Below are 16,464 nucleotides of genomic sequence, written 5' to 3' on the forward strand. Positions count from 1 at the left end.
TGTATGCACATTGTTATTATTAAAATGGATGTTCTAGAGTGTACATAAAAATCTCCAAGAGTCTACAAATTTCTGGTATACTTTCATTTGTAATTCTAATTTTTATCTTAAAATGTTACAGAAAAGCAAATTCTTTTCTCAGTTGCATTATATCAGACCTATAAAACTTGTCATTTTAAGATTTTTTTTGTTATATAAAGACAGTCATTATATGCAGCAGTAAAAAAAGAAGAATCTCATACCCTTTGAGACAACATGGAGGCACCTGTAGAGTATAATGCTAAGTGAAATAAGTTAGTCAGAGAAAGACACTTAAGTATCCCCTGATCTCACTAATATGTGGGATCTAATTAACAAAAGAAACTAATTTATAGTAGTGAATCCAGAGACATGGAAGCATGGAACAGAGTGCAGAATCTTGGAGGGAAGGCAGGTGGGTGTAATCAGCCAAGGACTTTTTATGCATATATGCATGGCCCATGGACACAGACAACGGAGTCCTGAGGGTCTGGGGCAAAGAGTGGGGATGGTCTGCAGGGAGTCAATGGGGGTACAAGAGGACATATGTAATATTTTCAACCATAAAGAAATATTATAAAACTAGAGGCCCGATGCACGGATTTGTGCACATTGAAAGGAAATTAATTAGAAGAAATATTTTAGAGGCTGGGGAGGGACTGCAGGAGATTGGCCAGCCGGGGAGGGATCATGGGAGGTTGGCTCCAGGGTGTGTCTGGCCAGTCTCGCCCAGTCCCAATCGAGGCCAGTCAGGGCCAGGGAGGGACTGTGGGAGGGCTCCAGAGCGTGTCCGGCACATCTCATCCAGTCCCGATCTGGGCCAATCGGGGCCAGGGAGGGACCGTGGGAGGGCTCCAGGGCATGTCCGGCCCGTCTCGTCCAGTCCCGATTGGCTGGACCCCATCAGCAAGCTAACCTACTGGTCGGAGCATTTGCCCCCTGGTAGTCAGTGCGCATCATAGTGACCAGTCAAACAGCCGAATGAAGGTCGGACACTTAGCATATTAGGCTTTTATTATATAGGATTAGAGGCCCAGTGCACAAATTCGTGTGCCTTGAAAGGAAACGTGGGCCACGATACTGCGTTGGGCACAGAGACGGGACCATCACTGGCAGCAGGAGCAGGGGGGCTGTGTGTCACTCAGCCCTGTCTGCACGCCCCCCCCCTCAATCTGGGACCCCTTGGTGGGATTGGGCCTAAACGGGCAGTCAGACATCCCTTTCACAATTCAGGACTGCTGGCTCCCAACCGCTTGCCTGCCTACTGCTTGATTGCCCCTAACCGCTTCTACCTGTCAGCCTGATCACCCCCTAACACTCCCTGCTAGCCTGATTGACGCCTGACTGCTCCCCTGCCAGCCTGGTTGCCCCTAACTGCTCTCCCCTACTAACCTGGTTCCCCCCCCCCCCCAAGAGCCCTCCCCTTTCCTACAGGCCTGGTCGCCCCTAACTGCCCTCCCCTGCTGGCCTGGTCCCCCCGCAACAGCCCTTCCCTGCAGGCCTAGTCGCCCCTAACTGCCCTCCCCTGCAGGCCTGTGTCCCCACCAACTTTTTCTCCCCAGCAGGCCTGGTCACCCCCAACTGCCTTCCTTCGCTGGCCCGGTCCCCCCTAACTGCCCTCCCCTGCAGGCATCATTGCCCACAACTGCCCTCCCCTGCAGGCCTGGTCACCCCCAACTGCCCTCCCCTGCAGGCTTGGGTCACCCCCAACTTTCTTCCCCTGCAGGCCTGGTCACCCCCAACTGCCCTCCTCTGCCAGCCCGGTCCCCTCTAACTGCCCTCCCCTGCAGTCCTCATTGCTCAAAACTGCCTTCCTCTGTAGGCCATCTTGTGGCGGCCATCTTTCACCACATGGGGTGATGGTCAATTTGCATATTACCTCTTTATTATTAGAGGACTAGAGGCCCAGTATATGAAATTCATTCACTGGGTGGGTGTCCCTCAGCCCAGCCTGCCCTGTCTCACAGTCTGGGAGCCCTCATGGGATGTCCTACTGATGGCTTAGGCTGGCCGAGGCGGCTTGGAGCACACCCCCCTGGGCAGATCTTTGGGTTCACTGGGAGCCATGTTCCCAGGGCAGGCGGCACAGTGTGCCTGCCCACGAACCCCCAGAGGGAGTGGCCTCGGTGCTGGGCAGGGCTGGGGCTGCAGCCGTTTGGAACCTACCCCCAGCCCTGGTGTGTGGTGCATGTCCGCTGGGGCTGGGGGTGTTCTCTGAACTGGTCGTGATATCCCTGCCTAATTGCATATTTCTCTCTTATTATATAGGATATAGATAGATATCTGTTTACACAAAAATCATGAGTCTATATCAGTACCTCCAATTGCAGTCCAATTCCTCAAGCTTTCTTTTGGTTTGTCTTCCCAGAATTGAAACTGACTTTTCTGTCAGTTATAAACCTTACTCCATATTGTCATTTATATGTATACTAGAGGACAGACAGCCAGCTGGTGCACCAGCTGGCTGTCTGTCCGCTGGTGCCCCAGGCCTTCCAAAAGTCTCCCGCGCGGCGGAGGCTTTCGAAAGGCCTTGCGCCGGCGCAGACAGACAGCTCCCCCGCTTTGGCTTTTGATCGCGGGGGAGCCGGCTGTCTGTCTGTCCGCCGGTGCCCCAGGCCTTCCGAAAGCCTCCAGCGCGGCGGAGGCTTTCGAAAGGCCTTGCGCCGGCGCAGACAGACAGACAGCTCCCCCGCTTTGGCTTTTGATCGCGGGGGAGCCGGCTGTCTGTCTGTCCGCCGGTGCCCCAGGCCTTCCGAAAGCCTCCAGCGCGGCGGGGGCTTTCGAAAGGCCTTGCGCCGGCGCAGACAGACAGACAGCTCCCCCGCTTTGGCTTTTGATCGCGGGGGAGCCAGCTGTCAGTCTGTCCACCGGTGCCCCAGGCCTTCCGAAAGCCTCCAGCTCCGCGGAGGCTTTCGAAAGGCCTTGCGCTGGCGCAGACAGACAGACAGCTCCCCCGCTTTGGCTTTTGATCGCAGGGGAGCCGGCTGTCTGTCTGTCCACCGGTGCCCCAGGCCTTCCGAAAGCCTCCAGCGCGGCGGAGGCTTTCGAAAGGCCTTGCGCCGGCGCAGACAGACAGACAGCTCCCCCGCTTTGGCTTTTGATCGCGGGGGAGCCGGCTGTCTGTCTGTCCGCCGGTGCCCCAGGCCTTCCGAAAGCCTCCAGCGCGGCGGAGGCTTTCGAAAGGCCTTGCGCCGGCGCAGACAGACAGACAGCTCCCCCGCTTTGGCTTTTGATCGCGGGGGAGCCGGCTGTCTGTCTGTCCGCCGGTGCCCCAGGCCTTCCGAAAGCCTCCAGCGCGGCGGAGGCTTTCGAAAGGCCTTGCGCCGGCGCAGACAGACAGACAGCTCCCCCGCTTTGGCTTTTGATCGCGGGGGAGCCGGCTGGCTGTCTGTCCGCCGGTGCACCAGGCCTTCCGAAAGCCTCCGGGGCAGCCATGACACAGACGCTGAGCTCGCGGCGCCACTGGCGCCGCGAGCTCAGCGTCCTGCTGGCCCAATCAGCTACCCCAGCCACCCTGAGTCCCGCCCCCTGCGCCTCCTGCTGGCCCAATCGTGGGCGTAGCGGAGTGATGGTAATTTACATATTACCATTTTATTATGTAGGATATGTACTAAATCCTATATAATAAAAGGCCAGCCACCATAATCGTCACGACTGGAAGGACCAGAGACTAGAACCACCACAGTCCTTTGTTGGTCTGGCCCTGCCCCCAAGAAAACGCTTAGAGTCAATCAGCAGGCAGGCAGAGTGATTAGGGGTGATCAGGTATGCAGGCCAGTGGTTAGGGGCAATCAGGTAGGCAGACGGCCTCTCGCAGGGTTTGCCCTGCCCCCAAGCAAGCAGTTAGGGGTGATCAGGCAGGCAGGCAGAATGGTTACGGGCAATCAGATAGGCAGGCCAGCATTTGGGGCGATCAGGTAGGCAGGCCAATGGTTAGGGGCGATCAGGTAGGCAGACAGCCCCTCGTAGGGCTGGCCACACCCCCAGCAATGAAAGAGGGAGGCCCAGGCCACTGGAGGCGACTCTGTGGCAGGTGTGCAACCTGCCAGCGATCACCCTGCAGAGGGAAGCCCAGGCCAGCCAAGCCATCACACCCCACGCCTGTTGCCTGCAGAGGGAGGCCACCAGTGCCGGGGGCTGGGGGTTGGAGTAGGGCAATGCTGCATAGATGGCAAGGAGTGGTAGTGGTGGGGATGGGGCCCAGCTTCCTGCATCCGGGGAGAGGAAAGCCACGGTAGGCCCTGATCTCAGGCCAGGCTGAGGGACTCTGAGTGCATGAATTTTCATGCACGGGGCCTCTACTATATATGCACTATAGGCCCAGTGCACGACATTTGTGCACGGGGGGTGGGTCCCTCATCCCGACCCACACCCTCTACAATCGGGGAGCCCTCTCCAATCTGGGAGCCATGACGGCTTAGGCCCACTCCCCGTGGTTCTCTGCTCTCTGCGGGGCCTGGCCGCTCCGTGCCCACTGCCCAGAGGCTCTCTGCAGCCCAGAGGCCCTCTGCAGCTGGGGCAGGACATTTGCCTCGTCGCTGTGGCGACAAAGCAAGCATTCTGCCAGGCTGCTCATGCTGTCAGTTCTCAGCAACCGACCCCCAGGACTGGGGGACTCTGACGGCGTTGAGGGGACTGGGTGCCATTATCTTGTGGCTATGGGTGCTGCCATCTTTGTGACGGAGTGATGGTTAATTTGCATATTACCATTTTATTAGATAGGATTTGTTTGATTATTCCTGTAATTAGTCCCATGTCTTCAAAAATCACCCTTTCCATATACTGTCCAGTTTCTGAGGTCAGTCTGCCCTTCCACATAAAATTTAAGCAGAGCACTACCAAAAACTATAATTACTGTCTTAAGGATAACCTGGACAGCTATGCATGTACCTCAGTATACAGGATCCTGTTTTTGTATATGTTATTCAAGGAACAAAAAAGAGGAGATGTACCAGCTTTGAAATAAGTTGGATGAAAGTGGGTCCACTGTCATGAGGGTCCACCAAAGAGTGGACATAAAAGGAAAGGAAGATGGTTGTAGGTAGAGAACAACACAGTAAGACTTGGAAGAGTTCACTTTTTTTTTTTTAATTAGCTGGAGATATGTTTTTATTGATTTTAGAGAAGGAGGTGGGGAGAAACATTGATACATCGATCAGTTGCTTGTAAGTGCCCTGGGCATGTACCCTGACGGAATCAAACCTGCAACCATTAAGTGTACAGGAGGACACTCCAAGTAACTAAGTCACACTAGCCAGACAGGAGTTCAATTTTAACTTTCTTAAAGTCAACCTAAAAAGGCTTTTGCCCTGCACAGTGTTTGCTAAGTGGTAGAGTGTAAGACCAAGCACTGAAGGGTCGCAGGTCAATCCTTGGCCCTAGTTGGGGTGAATGTGGGAGGCAACCAATCCATGTGTCTCTCTCACATTGATATTTCTCTCTCTTCCCCTCTTTTTTTCCCTGTCCCCCATCCCTTCCACTGACTCTAAAAATCAAGGGAAAGAAATATTCTCAGGTGAGAATTTTAAAAAAAATCGCTTTTATTCTTTCTACATGAATATTATACTTCTGTCCTACCATTTCAGCTTCTTTATCTAGAGGAGATACTGTACAAACAAGTTTAATTTTCATATCATACTGTCATTATTCTTCTACTAGAGGCCCGGTGCACGAAATTCGTGCACAGAGGGGGGTTGTCCCTCAGCCCAGCCTATACCCTCTCCAATCTGGGACCCCTCGAGGGATGTCTGACTGCCCGTTTAGGCCCGATCCCACTAGGATCGGGCCTAAACGGGCAGTCGGACATCTCTCTCACAATCCAGGACTGCTGGCTCCCAACTGCTTGCCTGCCTGCCTTCCTGATTGCCCCTAACCGCTTCTACCTGCCAGCCTGATCAACCCCAACCACTCCGCTGCCAGCCTGCTTGCCCCCACCTTCCCTCCTCTGCCGACCTGGTCACCCCTAACTGCCCTCTCCTGCAGGGTTGATCACCTCCAACTGCCCTCCCTTGCAGGCCTGGTCCCTCTCAACTGCCCTCCCTTGCAGGCCGGGTGCCTCCCAACTGCCCTCTCCTGCTGGCCATCTTGTGGTGGCCATCTTGTGTCCATATGGGGGCAGGATCTTTGACCACATGGGGGCAGCTATATTGTGTGTTGCAGTGATGATCAATCTGCATATTACTCTTTTATTAGATAGGATAGAGGCCTGGTACAGGGGTGGGGGCCAGCTGGTTTGCCCTGAAGGGTGTCCCGGATCAGGGTGGGGTTCCCTTGGGGTGTGGGGCAGCCTGAGCGAGGGGCCTGTGGTGGTTTGCAGGCTGGCCACGTCCCCTGGCAACCTAAGTGGAGGCCCTGGTATCTGGAATTTATTTTCCTTCTACAATTGAAACTTTGTAGCCTGGAGCGGAGCCAAGCCTGGGGCTCCCTCCGTGGCTGGCAGCCATTTCTGTTGGGGTTATAATTGAAACTTTGTAGCCTTAAGTGGGTGGGCCCGGCAACGGTGTGCAGAAAGCTTTGTTTCCCCTGTTGCCAGGGGCAACCCTGGCCTGCTCTCTCAAGCTCCGTTCTGCCAACATTTGTTTGAATTTGTTTACCTTTTATAATTGAAACTTTGTAGCTTGAATGGAGGCTTAGACCTGGCAAGGGCAGGCGGAAAGCTTGGCTTCCTCTGTTACCTAGGAAACCTTGCTCTCTGTGGCTGTAGCCATCTTGGTTGGGTTAATTTGCATACTCGCTCTGATTGGATGGTGGGCATGGCTTGTGGGTGTGGCTTGTTGGTGTGTCAGAGGTATGGTCAATTTGCATATTTGTCTATTATTAGGTAGGATTTGCCAATTAAAGATGAGCTAATTGGTTGTACAGAAATTTATTATTGTAGGACAGGCTATACTTTTTGTCTTATACTATAATTGATAGTTTTTTCTTTGTTTTCTTCTCTTTCCAACATTGTCACCCTTCTTCCATGTCATGATTACAAAACCAACCTTTTATGTAGTGACTAGGGGCCCAGTGCATGAATTCGTGCACCTTGAATGGAACTGTGGGCCGCAAGGCTGCAGTGGCCACGGGTGTATCTGGGCCCATCCTCCTCACTTGGTCCAACCCCTCCTGCCGTGGCCCTGGGTCCCCTGTCTGCCAGCAGTCCACTCCCACCACTGCTGCTCACACCCGCTGATAACACTGGCCCCAGTCACACCCACTGATTGCACAGAGCAATTGGGGCCACCGCTGTCAGCAGGTGCAAGCAGTGCTGCTGCCCCAATCTCCCCTCAAGAGTAGGTGGTATGGAAAAACCTTGAGGGGTAATTGGAGCCAGCAGCCGCTACTCGCACAAGCTGACGGTGCCGAGCAGTTGGGGCCAGTGCCAGGTGCTGGCAGCAAGTGCAAGCAGTGGCTCCGGGAGTAAAGAATTTTCAGTAACTACCAGAGGCTTGCCCCAATGACAGCAACTGGCACCCCGCCTTGGTCTAGCACCCCTACTCTTCTGCTCCACCATCTTGCTGCGGCCAGCGTCCGAACCCTGGTGGTCCACACGTGACATAGCAACTGTTCAGTTATTCGGTTGTTCTGCTGTTCGGTCTATTTGTATATTAGCGTTTTAGATATATAGATAATATTAAAGTTACATAGAATAACACAAATAACTTCCAAATAATGCTTGATAACACTTTGGCACATTTGCTGTATCATTCATTCTGTATAGAATTTTTGTAAAATTTTGAATGTTATACATACCTACACCTTTTTAACTATTCCTATTTACCTAAATATCTCAGAGTGTTTTCTAAGATCAAGAATATTCTCATTTAATACTATAGACTAGAGGCCCGGTGCATGAAAATTCATGCACTGGAGGGGGGTCCCTCAACCCAGCCTGCCCCCTCTCACAGTCCAGGAGCCCTCAGGGGTGGGAGGCAACCCAGTGATCAGGGGAAAGTGACGCCCCATCACACCTCTGCTGCTGCTACTGCTGGCAGTGCAAGCCTCGGCCGGCCCTGGTTACCTGAGCCTCGGGGAACCCTGGGTGGCTGGGCAGCTGCCATCCGAGGTTTGCCTGTGCCTCGGGCCTGCCCTGGGCAGCTGGGGGACTGAGGGGACTCAGGGACTCCACAGGCAGATGCGCAGCAAGGCCAGGCACATGTGTACCTGCAGCCCTGGTGGGGCTAAGGGAACTGGATGCTGCCATCTTGTGGCTGTGGGCGCCACCATCTTTGAGGGGGCAGTCAATTAGCATATTCCCTTATTGGCTGTGGGCACCGTCATCTTTGCGATGGTGTGAGGGTCAATTAGCATATACCCTCTTTATTTGATAGGATTATGCTTTGATTGGTTGAATGGATGACTGGACACTTAGCATATTAGGCTTTTCTTATATAGAATTTTATCCAAGTCAGGACACTAAGGTCTTTGATGACTGACATTTTGAAAGGTACAAAATAGTTGTTTTGTATACTCTCCTTCAAATTGGGCTTTGTATGCATTCTTATAACTATATTCAATTACTTTTCTTTAAAAATGTATAAAACATACATAACATAAAATATACAATCCTAAATGTGTTAACTTGTGGTAAGTTTTAAATGCATTTACATTGTTGTGCAGTTCATCTCCAGAACTTGCCATCTTATAAAATGAAATTCTATCCCTATTAAATAATGATTTCTCATTTAGCCTCTTCATATAGCCCTTTACAATAACCATTCTCCTTTCTGTTTGTATGAATAAGCGTCTTCATACTGTATTTATTTTCATGTGACTGTCCTACTTTATTTGGCATAATTTCCTCAAAGTCAATCCAGGTTGTAGGATATTTCAGAATTGAATTTTCTTTCTTTTTAAGACTGATTTATATTTCCTTTTATGTGTAACATTTTGTTCATGAATGCATAAAAAACAACTTGCACTGTTTCCATTTTTTGGACTATTATGAATAGTGCTGCTATGCGTATTTGTATTTGAGTTTTGGTCTCCTCCTTCCTTAGCTCCCTCAGCGCCCCACTGCTGCCTCTGGTTGCTCGCCATGTTCCTTGCCGCCCCCTGGTGGTCAGCACACATCATAGTGAGCGATTGAACTCCACGTCAAACTTCCTAGGGGACACTTTACATATTAGCCTTTTATATATATATAGATTGTAAATATTCTTAATAATTCACATATACATCCTTTATGACATATGTAACAAATATTTCTGTCCTCTTTTCACTCTGACTCATGTCATATTTTGGACAAAATGTTTTAATAGTGGAGCAGTCCATTTTTATCTCTTTTTTTTCCTTCACTTATTATTTGGTATCATGTATAAGAAATTGCCTAACCTAAGATCATGAAGACTTACTGCTGTTTTTTTCTAAGATAGGATTTTCTTCTCAATGTATCTCTTCATTGTTTTTAAAAGTGTCACATCTTTATAATATAATAAAAGGAAAATGCAAGGCTTTTCTTATAGCTATACATTAAGAAATAGTTGTATCTTTAGTTCTTTTCTTGAAACTCAACTTTCTTTCAATAAAGCAAAAATGCTCATGAAGAATATCAAGTGAGGCAAATAATTAACTTGGTGGAAGTAGCTGTGTTCTTCGTATTTCAAGAAAAACTAATTCCTTTTTAGTGTTGTGGAGTTTTATGATTGTTTATATTGTCTGTCTCATATTAAAGGAGGACATGTTGATTTGAAGTCTGGATAGGGAAACTTTCCTTCATATTTTGAGTTAATGATTAAATGAGTTCTAGTTGATTATTAACCAGTTTTGTTGTGGTTAAATCTTTTAACATTTTATCTTGTAGTCAGCCTAATTCGTAATTATTATGTTTCAGATTAACAATAATACTAACCAGTACATCAGTATATCTAATGTGATCTATTAACATAAGAATTATATTTTAAATTAATCTATGTTTTTGGTTTGTTGTTATTTGCAGATACCACAGCAATAGAAAAACTACGAGGTATTTGTTTGGATTGTGCAAAACTTGAAGAAAATGACCTTGGACCATCTCTTGATTCACTTTTCTTTGGTCCTTCTGCCTCCCAAGTGCTATACCTAACAGAGGTTATTTTTCTTTTTTTTACAAAACTGCAATTTTTATTATCACATAATATGTAAGATAAACTTTAGGAATAGTTAAAAATTTCTTAGTAATGATGATAGAGCAAGTTAAGTTTTAAATTATTCCTGCCCTAGCTGGGTTGGCTCATTGGATAAAAGCATCGTCCTATGGACCAAAGGGGCCTGGGTTCAATTCTGGTCAAGGGCACATACCTCATACCTCGGTTGCAGGCTCCTCCCCGGCCTGTGCAGGAGGCAACCAATCTATATGTTTCTCTCACATAGATGTTTCTCTCTGTCTTTCCCTCTCTTTCTACTCTCCATAAAAATCAATGGAAAAAGAAATTTAAAAAATTATTCCTTAATTTTTTTTTTAGCACTGTCATTAACTTTATTATTTTATTTTATTGGGGTGACATTAGTCCACATGAGCATATAGGTTACATGTGTAGATACTAATTTACAAAGTCTGTATATAGGACTATGTGCCCTCCACTCAAAGTCAAATCTTCTGTCACCTCATATTTAGGACCCCTTTCTTCCCCCACCCCCTTCCTCTGGCAACCACCACACTGCTGCTTGTGTTTGTTTCAGTTTTATATTCCATAGTAAAATCATATAGTTCTTAGCTTTTTTTATCTTACTTATTTCACTTCGCATAATGTTCTCAAGATACATCCATGTTGTTGTAAAGGACACTATTTCATCCTTTCTTATGGCCATGTAGTATTCCATTGTGTATAAATACCATATCATCTTTATCCAGTTCTCTATTGTAGGACACTTTGGCTATTTCCAGCTATTAGCCACCATGAATAATGCAGCAAGGAACATAGGGGTGCATATATCTTTGTGTATAAATGATTTCGTGTTTTAATTAAGTTTTCTTTCTCCCTTTTTTCTAGGTAGTTTATGCCTTATTAATGCCTGCTGGTGCACCTTTGGCAGATGCTTCTTCTGATTTTCAATTTAACTTTTTGAAAAGTGGTGGTTTACCTCTTGTATTGAGTATGATAACAAGAAATAACTTCCTGCCCAATACAGATATGGAAACTCGTAGGGGTGTATTCCTCAATGGCCTTAAAATTGCCAAATTGTTGTTAACTGCCATAGGTTATGGTCATGTTCGTGCTATAGCAGAAGCTTGTCAACCAGTTGTAGATGGTTCAGATCCCATAACACCGGTAATAAATTTTTTTAACTCTTTAAAATAAATTTATAGTTAATATTTAATTTTTCAATTCCTCAATGTCTCTTACATAAACAATGTAAATTCAACCTAATCTATTAAGTTATATTTGTATTGAAAAATAAATTTTCTGTGCTGATTACCCTATTCTCAAAAGACACTTCATCCCCCTTATGTTCTGTTTGGGTTTTAGTTCTTTAAGTCTCATAAAAACTTCACCTGAATCTTTCATTAACCCATACTGACAGATTTATAAAAGTAGGGTAATAAAATAAAATACTTAATTGGCACGTTGCCTGCCTCTCCTCCCACTATGACCAACATAACTCCTCAGACAAAAATTTTCTTGTTGGCCTAGAATCATCCTTGATTCATATTGCCCATTATTCTGAAGGTATACTAAGATTTTATGCAAAAGTTGAATGTGGTGTTTAATTCTTACTAAAGCTGAGTTAGTTTGTTTATGATTTTTTAAAATTACTGCCTGAAGATTAAAATGGTTAGAAATACAGATTTTTTTTAGCAATGGGTTAGTTTTTAATTGGAAATTTGAGTAATGATTAGATATTGGTGTTCAGAATAATTAATTTAGTAGGACATCAGTATTGTGAGTTTTGTTTTAAAAAAGGATAATCATGCTAAGGCATTTCAAATAAAATGCGATTTTCTCAAATAATACTGGGATGTCTGTGCAGAGTCGGTGACTGGGGGATTTAAGTGAAACAAGTTAGGCCTTCTGTTGGTAAGTACTGAGGGTACTAATGTATTCTCTATACTTATGTAGTTTTGAAATTTTCTTACTTACAAAGGTTAGAAGAGTAGTTTATACGAGCAAATTTAGAAAAGGTATTATAATGCTTTTTCTTCACTCTAGTTTGCTTTATATTGTGGATTCTGTACATTAATAAATAAAAACAGGTAGGTTCTTGCCCAGCCAGTATAGATCAGTGGTTAAGCATTGACCCATGAACCAGGAAGTCTCCGTTTGATTCCTAATCAGGGCACATGTCTGCGTTGCCGGTTCCATTGCCAGGGTGGGGCATGCAGGAGGCAGCTGATCAATCATTTTCTCTCATCATTGATGTTTCTATCTATCTCTCCCTCTAAAAAATAGGTAGGTTCCTATCATGATCCTTCCACAGAATTCAGTGAGATAAATAACAGTGCAATTTTATATAACTCTTTATATCTTTTCTCTATTATTTATATACTAGGAGCCCTATGCACTAAGATTCGTGCTAGAATGGGCTTTCCTTTTCCTGGCAGCGGGCACCGCCTTTCCACTCTGGCCCAGCCCCTTTCCCCTCAGGCCCTGGAGCCGCCTCTTTCTGCTCCGGCCCCGCCTTTCCATGCTGCCCAGAGGCCCTGAGAGACCAGGGGTGCAGCAGAACGCCTGCATCGTCGCCATGGTGTCCTGCCCCTCGGCACCTGAGTATTCAAATTAAACGCCATCTTTGTTGGGTTAATTTGCATATCACTCCTGATTGGCTGGTGGCTTAGCAGAAGTACGTTCAATTTACATGTTTGTCTATTAGGTAAGACTATAGGCCCAGTGCATGGGGTGGTGTACCTCAGCCCAGCCTGCACCCTCTCCAATCTGGGACCCCTCAAGAGATGTCCGACTGCCCGTTTAGGGCCAGGATCGGACATAAATGGGCGGTTGGACATCCCTCTCACAATCCAGGACTGCTGGCTCCCAACTGCTCACCTGCCTGCCATCCTGATTGCCCCTAGCCACTTATGCCTGCCAGCCTGATCACCCCCTAACCACTCCCCTGTCAGCCTGATCACCCCCTAACCACTCCCCTGTCAGCCTGATCAATGCCTAACTAACTGCCCTCCTCTGCTGGCCCTCCTCTGCCCTCCTCTGTCACCCACAACTGCCCTCCCTTGCAGGCCTGGTCACCCACCACTGCCCTCCCCTGCCGGCCATCTTGTGGCGACCATCTTGTGTCCACATGGGGGCAGCCATCTTTGACCACATGAGGGTGGCCATCTTGTGTCTTGGAGTGATGGTCAATTTGCATATTACTCTTTTATTAGATAGGATAGATAAATAGATAGACAGATAGATAGACAGATAGCGTAGATAGAAAAATGTGCCATTAAGGATTCAAAGGTACATAATAGTGTCTAATCTCAGGTTGCCCACTTTCTAGTAGGGAGCTAAATTCAAAATTAGTATTAAATATATGATTGCTACTGAAATACCTATAATATAAAGAAAAAAGGTTGCCGGAACCGGTTTGGCTCAGTGGATAGAGCATCGGCCTGTGGACTGAAAGGTCCCAGGTTCGATTCCGGTCAAGGGCATGTACCTTGGTTGCGGGCACATCCCCAGTAGGGAGTGTGCAGGAGGCAGCTGATGGATGTTTCTCTCTCATCGATGTTTCTAACTCTCCCTCTCTCTTCTTCTCTGTAAAAAATCAATAAAATATATTTTAAAAAAAGAAAAAGGGTTATAATTTGATAAATAGAATAACTATTGAATAAAATTTTAGCTATTTTTCCTCAGGGATTTAAGAACTTATTTATACTTTATGTCAGGGGTCCTGAAACTATGGCCCGCAGGCCACATGCGGCCCGCCGAGGACATTTATCCGGCCTGCCGGGTGTTTTTGCCGCCGCTGCCTGTCCTGCTTAGCAGCTGACTTAGCAGTCTGCATAGGAATTTGTTCATAATTGTTTTTTTAAACTATAGTCCGGCCCTCCAATGGTCTGAGGGACAGTGAACTGGCCCCCCGTTTAAAAAGTTTGAGGACCCCTGCTTTATGTAAACTTAATGTATCTTTTGCAAATATTATTCTTCATTTAACATAATTTTTTCCCATGAATAGTCTGGGGACTTGATTTTTAAATAGAAAATATTTAGTTCTGTAATATTATAGTTAAAGAAAACAATTAATTTTACCCTGCAGAGCATACCTAATTCTTATCTCAGTTTATTGAGTAGAATTGGGAAATTAATATATCAATGGTGATGTTATCAAGCAAGGTTTCAGTATAAGAAAAGTGTCACAAGACTTTGTTGACCTAAGAAATAAACTAATTTGTTGGTAAAAATGAATTAATAGTTTTAAAACATGTAACCTCTTACTCATTCAACAAATAATCTACCATGTATCTATTATATTCCTCCCACATATTGCTAGAGGTAAGTTAAAAACTTACATTATTTCTATCTGTGTGTAAGTTAGTTTATTGGGAAATAATAAAGATCAAAGGTCAGGTCAGATCATTAGCTGGATAGAGCATCAGTTGTGGACTGATGGGTCCTGGGCTCAATTTTGGTTAAGGACACGAACCTTGGTTGCAGCCTCTTTCCCCACCCTGGTCGGTACACATGTGGGAAGCAACCAGTCAATGTCTCTCATATTGATGTTTCTTTCTCTTTGTCTCTGTGTGTCCCTTACCACATTCTCAAAAAAAAAAAAAAAAGAAGAAGAAGAAAGAAAGAAAAAATACCCTTGAGTGAGGATTAATAAAAAAATATATATCCTATATAATAAAGAGGTAATATGCAAATTGGCCATCACTCCAACACACAAGATGGCCGGTAGGGCAGGGCATTTGTGGGCAATCAGGCCAGCAGGAGAGGGCAGTTGGGGGGAACCAGGCCAGCAGGGGAGGGCAGTTGTGAAGGACCAGGCCTGAAGGGGAGGACAGTTAGGGTTGACCAGGCTGGCAGGGGAGGGCAGTTAGGGGCAATTGGGCCATCAGGGGAGAAGTTAGGCATCAATCAGGGGAGTGGTTAGGATGTGATCAGGCTAGCAGGGAGAAGCAGTTAGGGGCATTTAGGCAGGCAGGTACGCTAGCGGTTAGGAGCCAGCAGGACTGGATTGTGAGAGAGCAGTCGGACATCCCCCGAGAGGTCCCAGATTGAAGAGGGTGCAGGCCAGGCTGAGGGACACCCCTCTCCCCCTTGCACGAATTTTGTGCACCAGGCCATAGTATATACACTGAGTGGCCAGATTATGATGATCTCTGAATGCATAATAATCTGATCACTCAGTGAACTTCTCTTGAGTACCTCATTTATTTGATATCAAAGATACTATAAATCCTGCACCTGATCAGTTTTCCCCTTTGCACTGGCTGGTAGAAAGCTCAGGGCAAATAGGTGGTTGATCTCCAGCAAAAGTCTAGAATACTTTTGGTACCCATTTGAGATACAAATACACTGAGCGGCCAGATTATTATGTGTTCAGAGATCATCATAATCTGGCCACTCAGTGTATATAAAAGCCTAATAGACTAAGTGTCTGACTGATCAGTTGACCCTTTGGTTGATCGCTCAACCAGTCACTATGACATGCACTGACCACCAGGGGGCAGATGCTTCGACTGGTAGTTAGCTTGCTTCTGGGGTCCACCCAATAGGGACTGGGCGAGACAGGCCAGGCACGTCCTGGAGCCCTTTTATGGCCCCTCCCCGGCTGGCCAACCTCCCACTGTCCCTTCCCGGCCAGCTGGCCCCCATCAGCCCCAATCGGGACTAGGCAAGACAGACCTGATTGCTCTGATGACCAGCCAGGTCAAGGGACCCCCCACTCGTGCACAAATTCGTGCACTGGGCCTCTAGTGTTGAAAAGAGTGGTGAGACTGGACATCCATGTTTTGTTCCTGATCTTAGAGGAAAAGCTTTCAGTTTTTCACCATTGAGAATGATATTAGCTGAGGATTTATCATAGATGACTTCTATTAGTTGAGGTACTTTCCTTTTCCTATTTTGTTGCGTATTTTAATCATAAATGGATGTTGTTACATATGAAATGCTTTTCCTCTTCTATTGATAAGATCACATGATTTTTATCCTTTCTTTTGTTAATGTGTTGTATTATATTGATTGATTTGCATATCATTCGTGTGTCTGTGGAATGAACCCCACTTGATTGTGATGTATTTTTTTTATATACTGTTGTATTTGATTAGCTAATATTTTATTTAGGATTTTTGCTTCTGTATTCATCAGAGATATTGGTCTGTAGTTTTCTTTTGTTGTGTTATCTTTGTCAGGTTTTGGAATCAGTGTTATATTTGCCTCATACAATGTGTTAGGAAGTATTGCCTCTTCAATTTTTTGTAAGAGTTTGAGGAAGAATAGGTTTTAATTTTCTTTGAATGTTTGGTAGAATTCACTGGTGAAGCTACTTGGTCCTGAACTTTTGTTATTTGGAGGTTCTTGGGTGTTTTTGGCTAAAACAAATAAA

At 46.3% G+C, this 16,464-nt stretch overlaps 1 protein-coding gene across 17 annotated transcripts in view; it reads left to right on the plus strand.

Moving 5' to 3' along the window:
• Positions 1–16,464, plus strand: part of LOC307096473 (ubiquitin carboxyl-terminal hydrolase 9X-like) — a 221,341-nt gene that overhangs the window by 121,745 nt on the left and 83,132 nt on the right. For 15 of the 17 annotated variants that reach the window (XR_013813295.1, XM_079766139.1, XM_079766132.1 and 12 more), the window contains 2 exons: positions 9,938–10,068; positions 10,971–11,249. Coding sequence is in view for 16 of the 17 variants with exons in the window: in XM_079766139.1 (XP_079622265.1) it covers positions 9,938–10,068; positions 10,971–11,249 (410 nt within the window). In the remaining variant the exon portion in view is untranslated. The remainder of the gene's footprint in view (positions 1–9,937; positions 10,069–10,970; positions 11,250–16,464) is intronic. The other 2 variants (XM_079766130.1, XM_079766126.1) reach the window with 2 other exon arrangements.

Source organism: Cnephaeus nilssonii, assembly GCF_951640355.1.
Source record: "Cnephaeus nilssonii genome assembly, chromosome: Y".
In the NCBI taxonomy this organism is placed as follows: Eukaryota; Metazoa; Chordata; class Mammalia; order Chiroptera; family Vespertilionidae; genus Cnephaeus; species Cnephaeus nilssonii.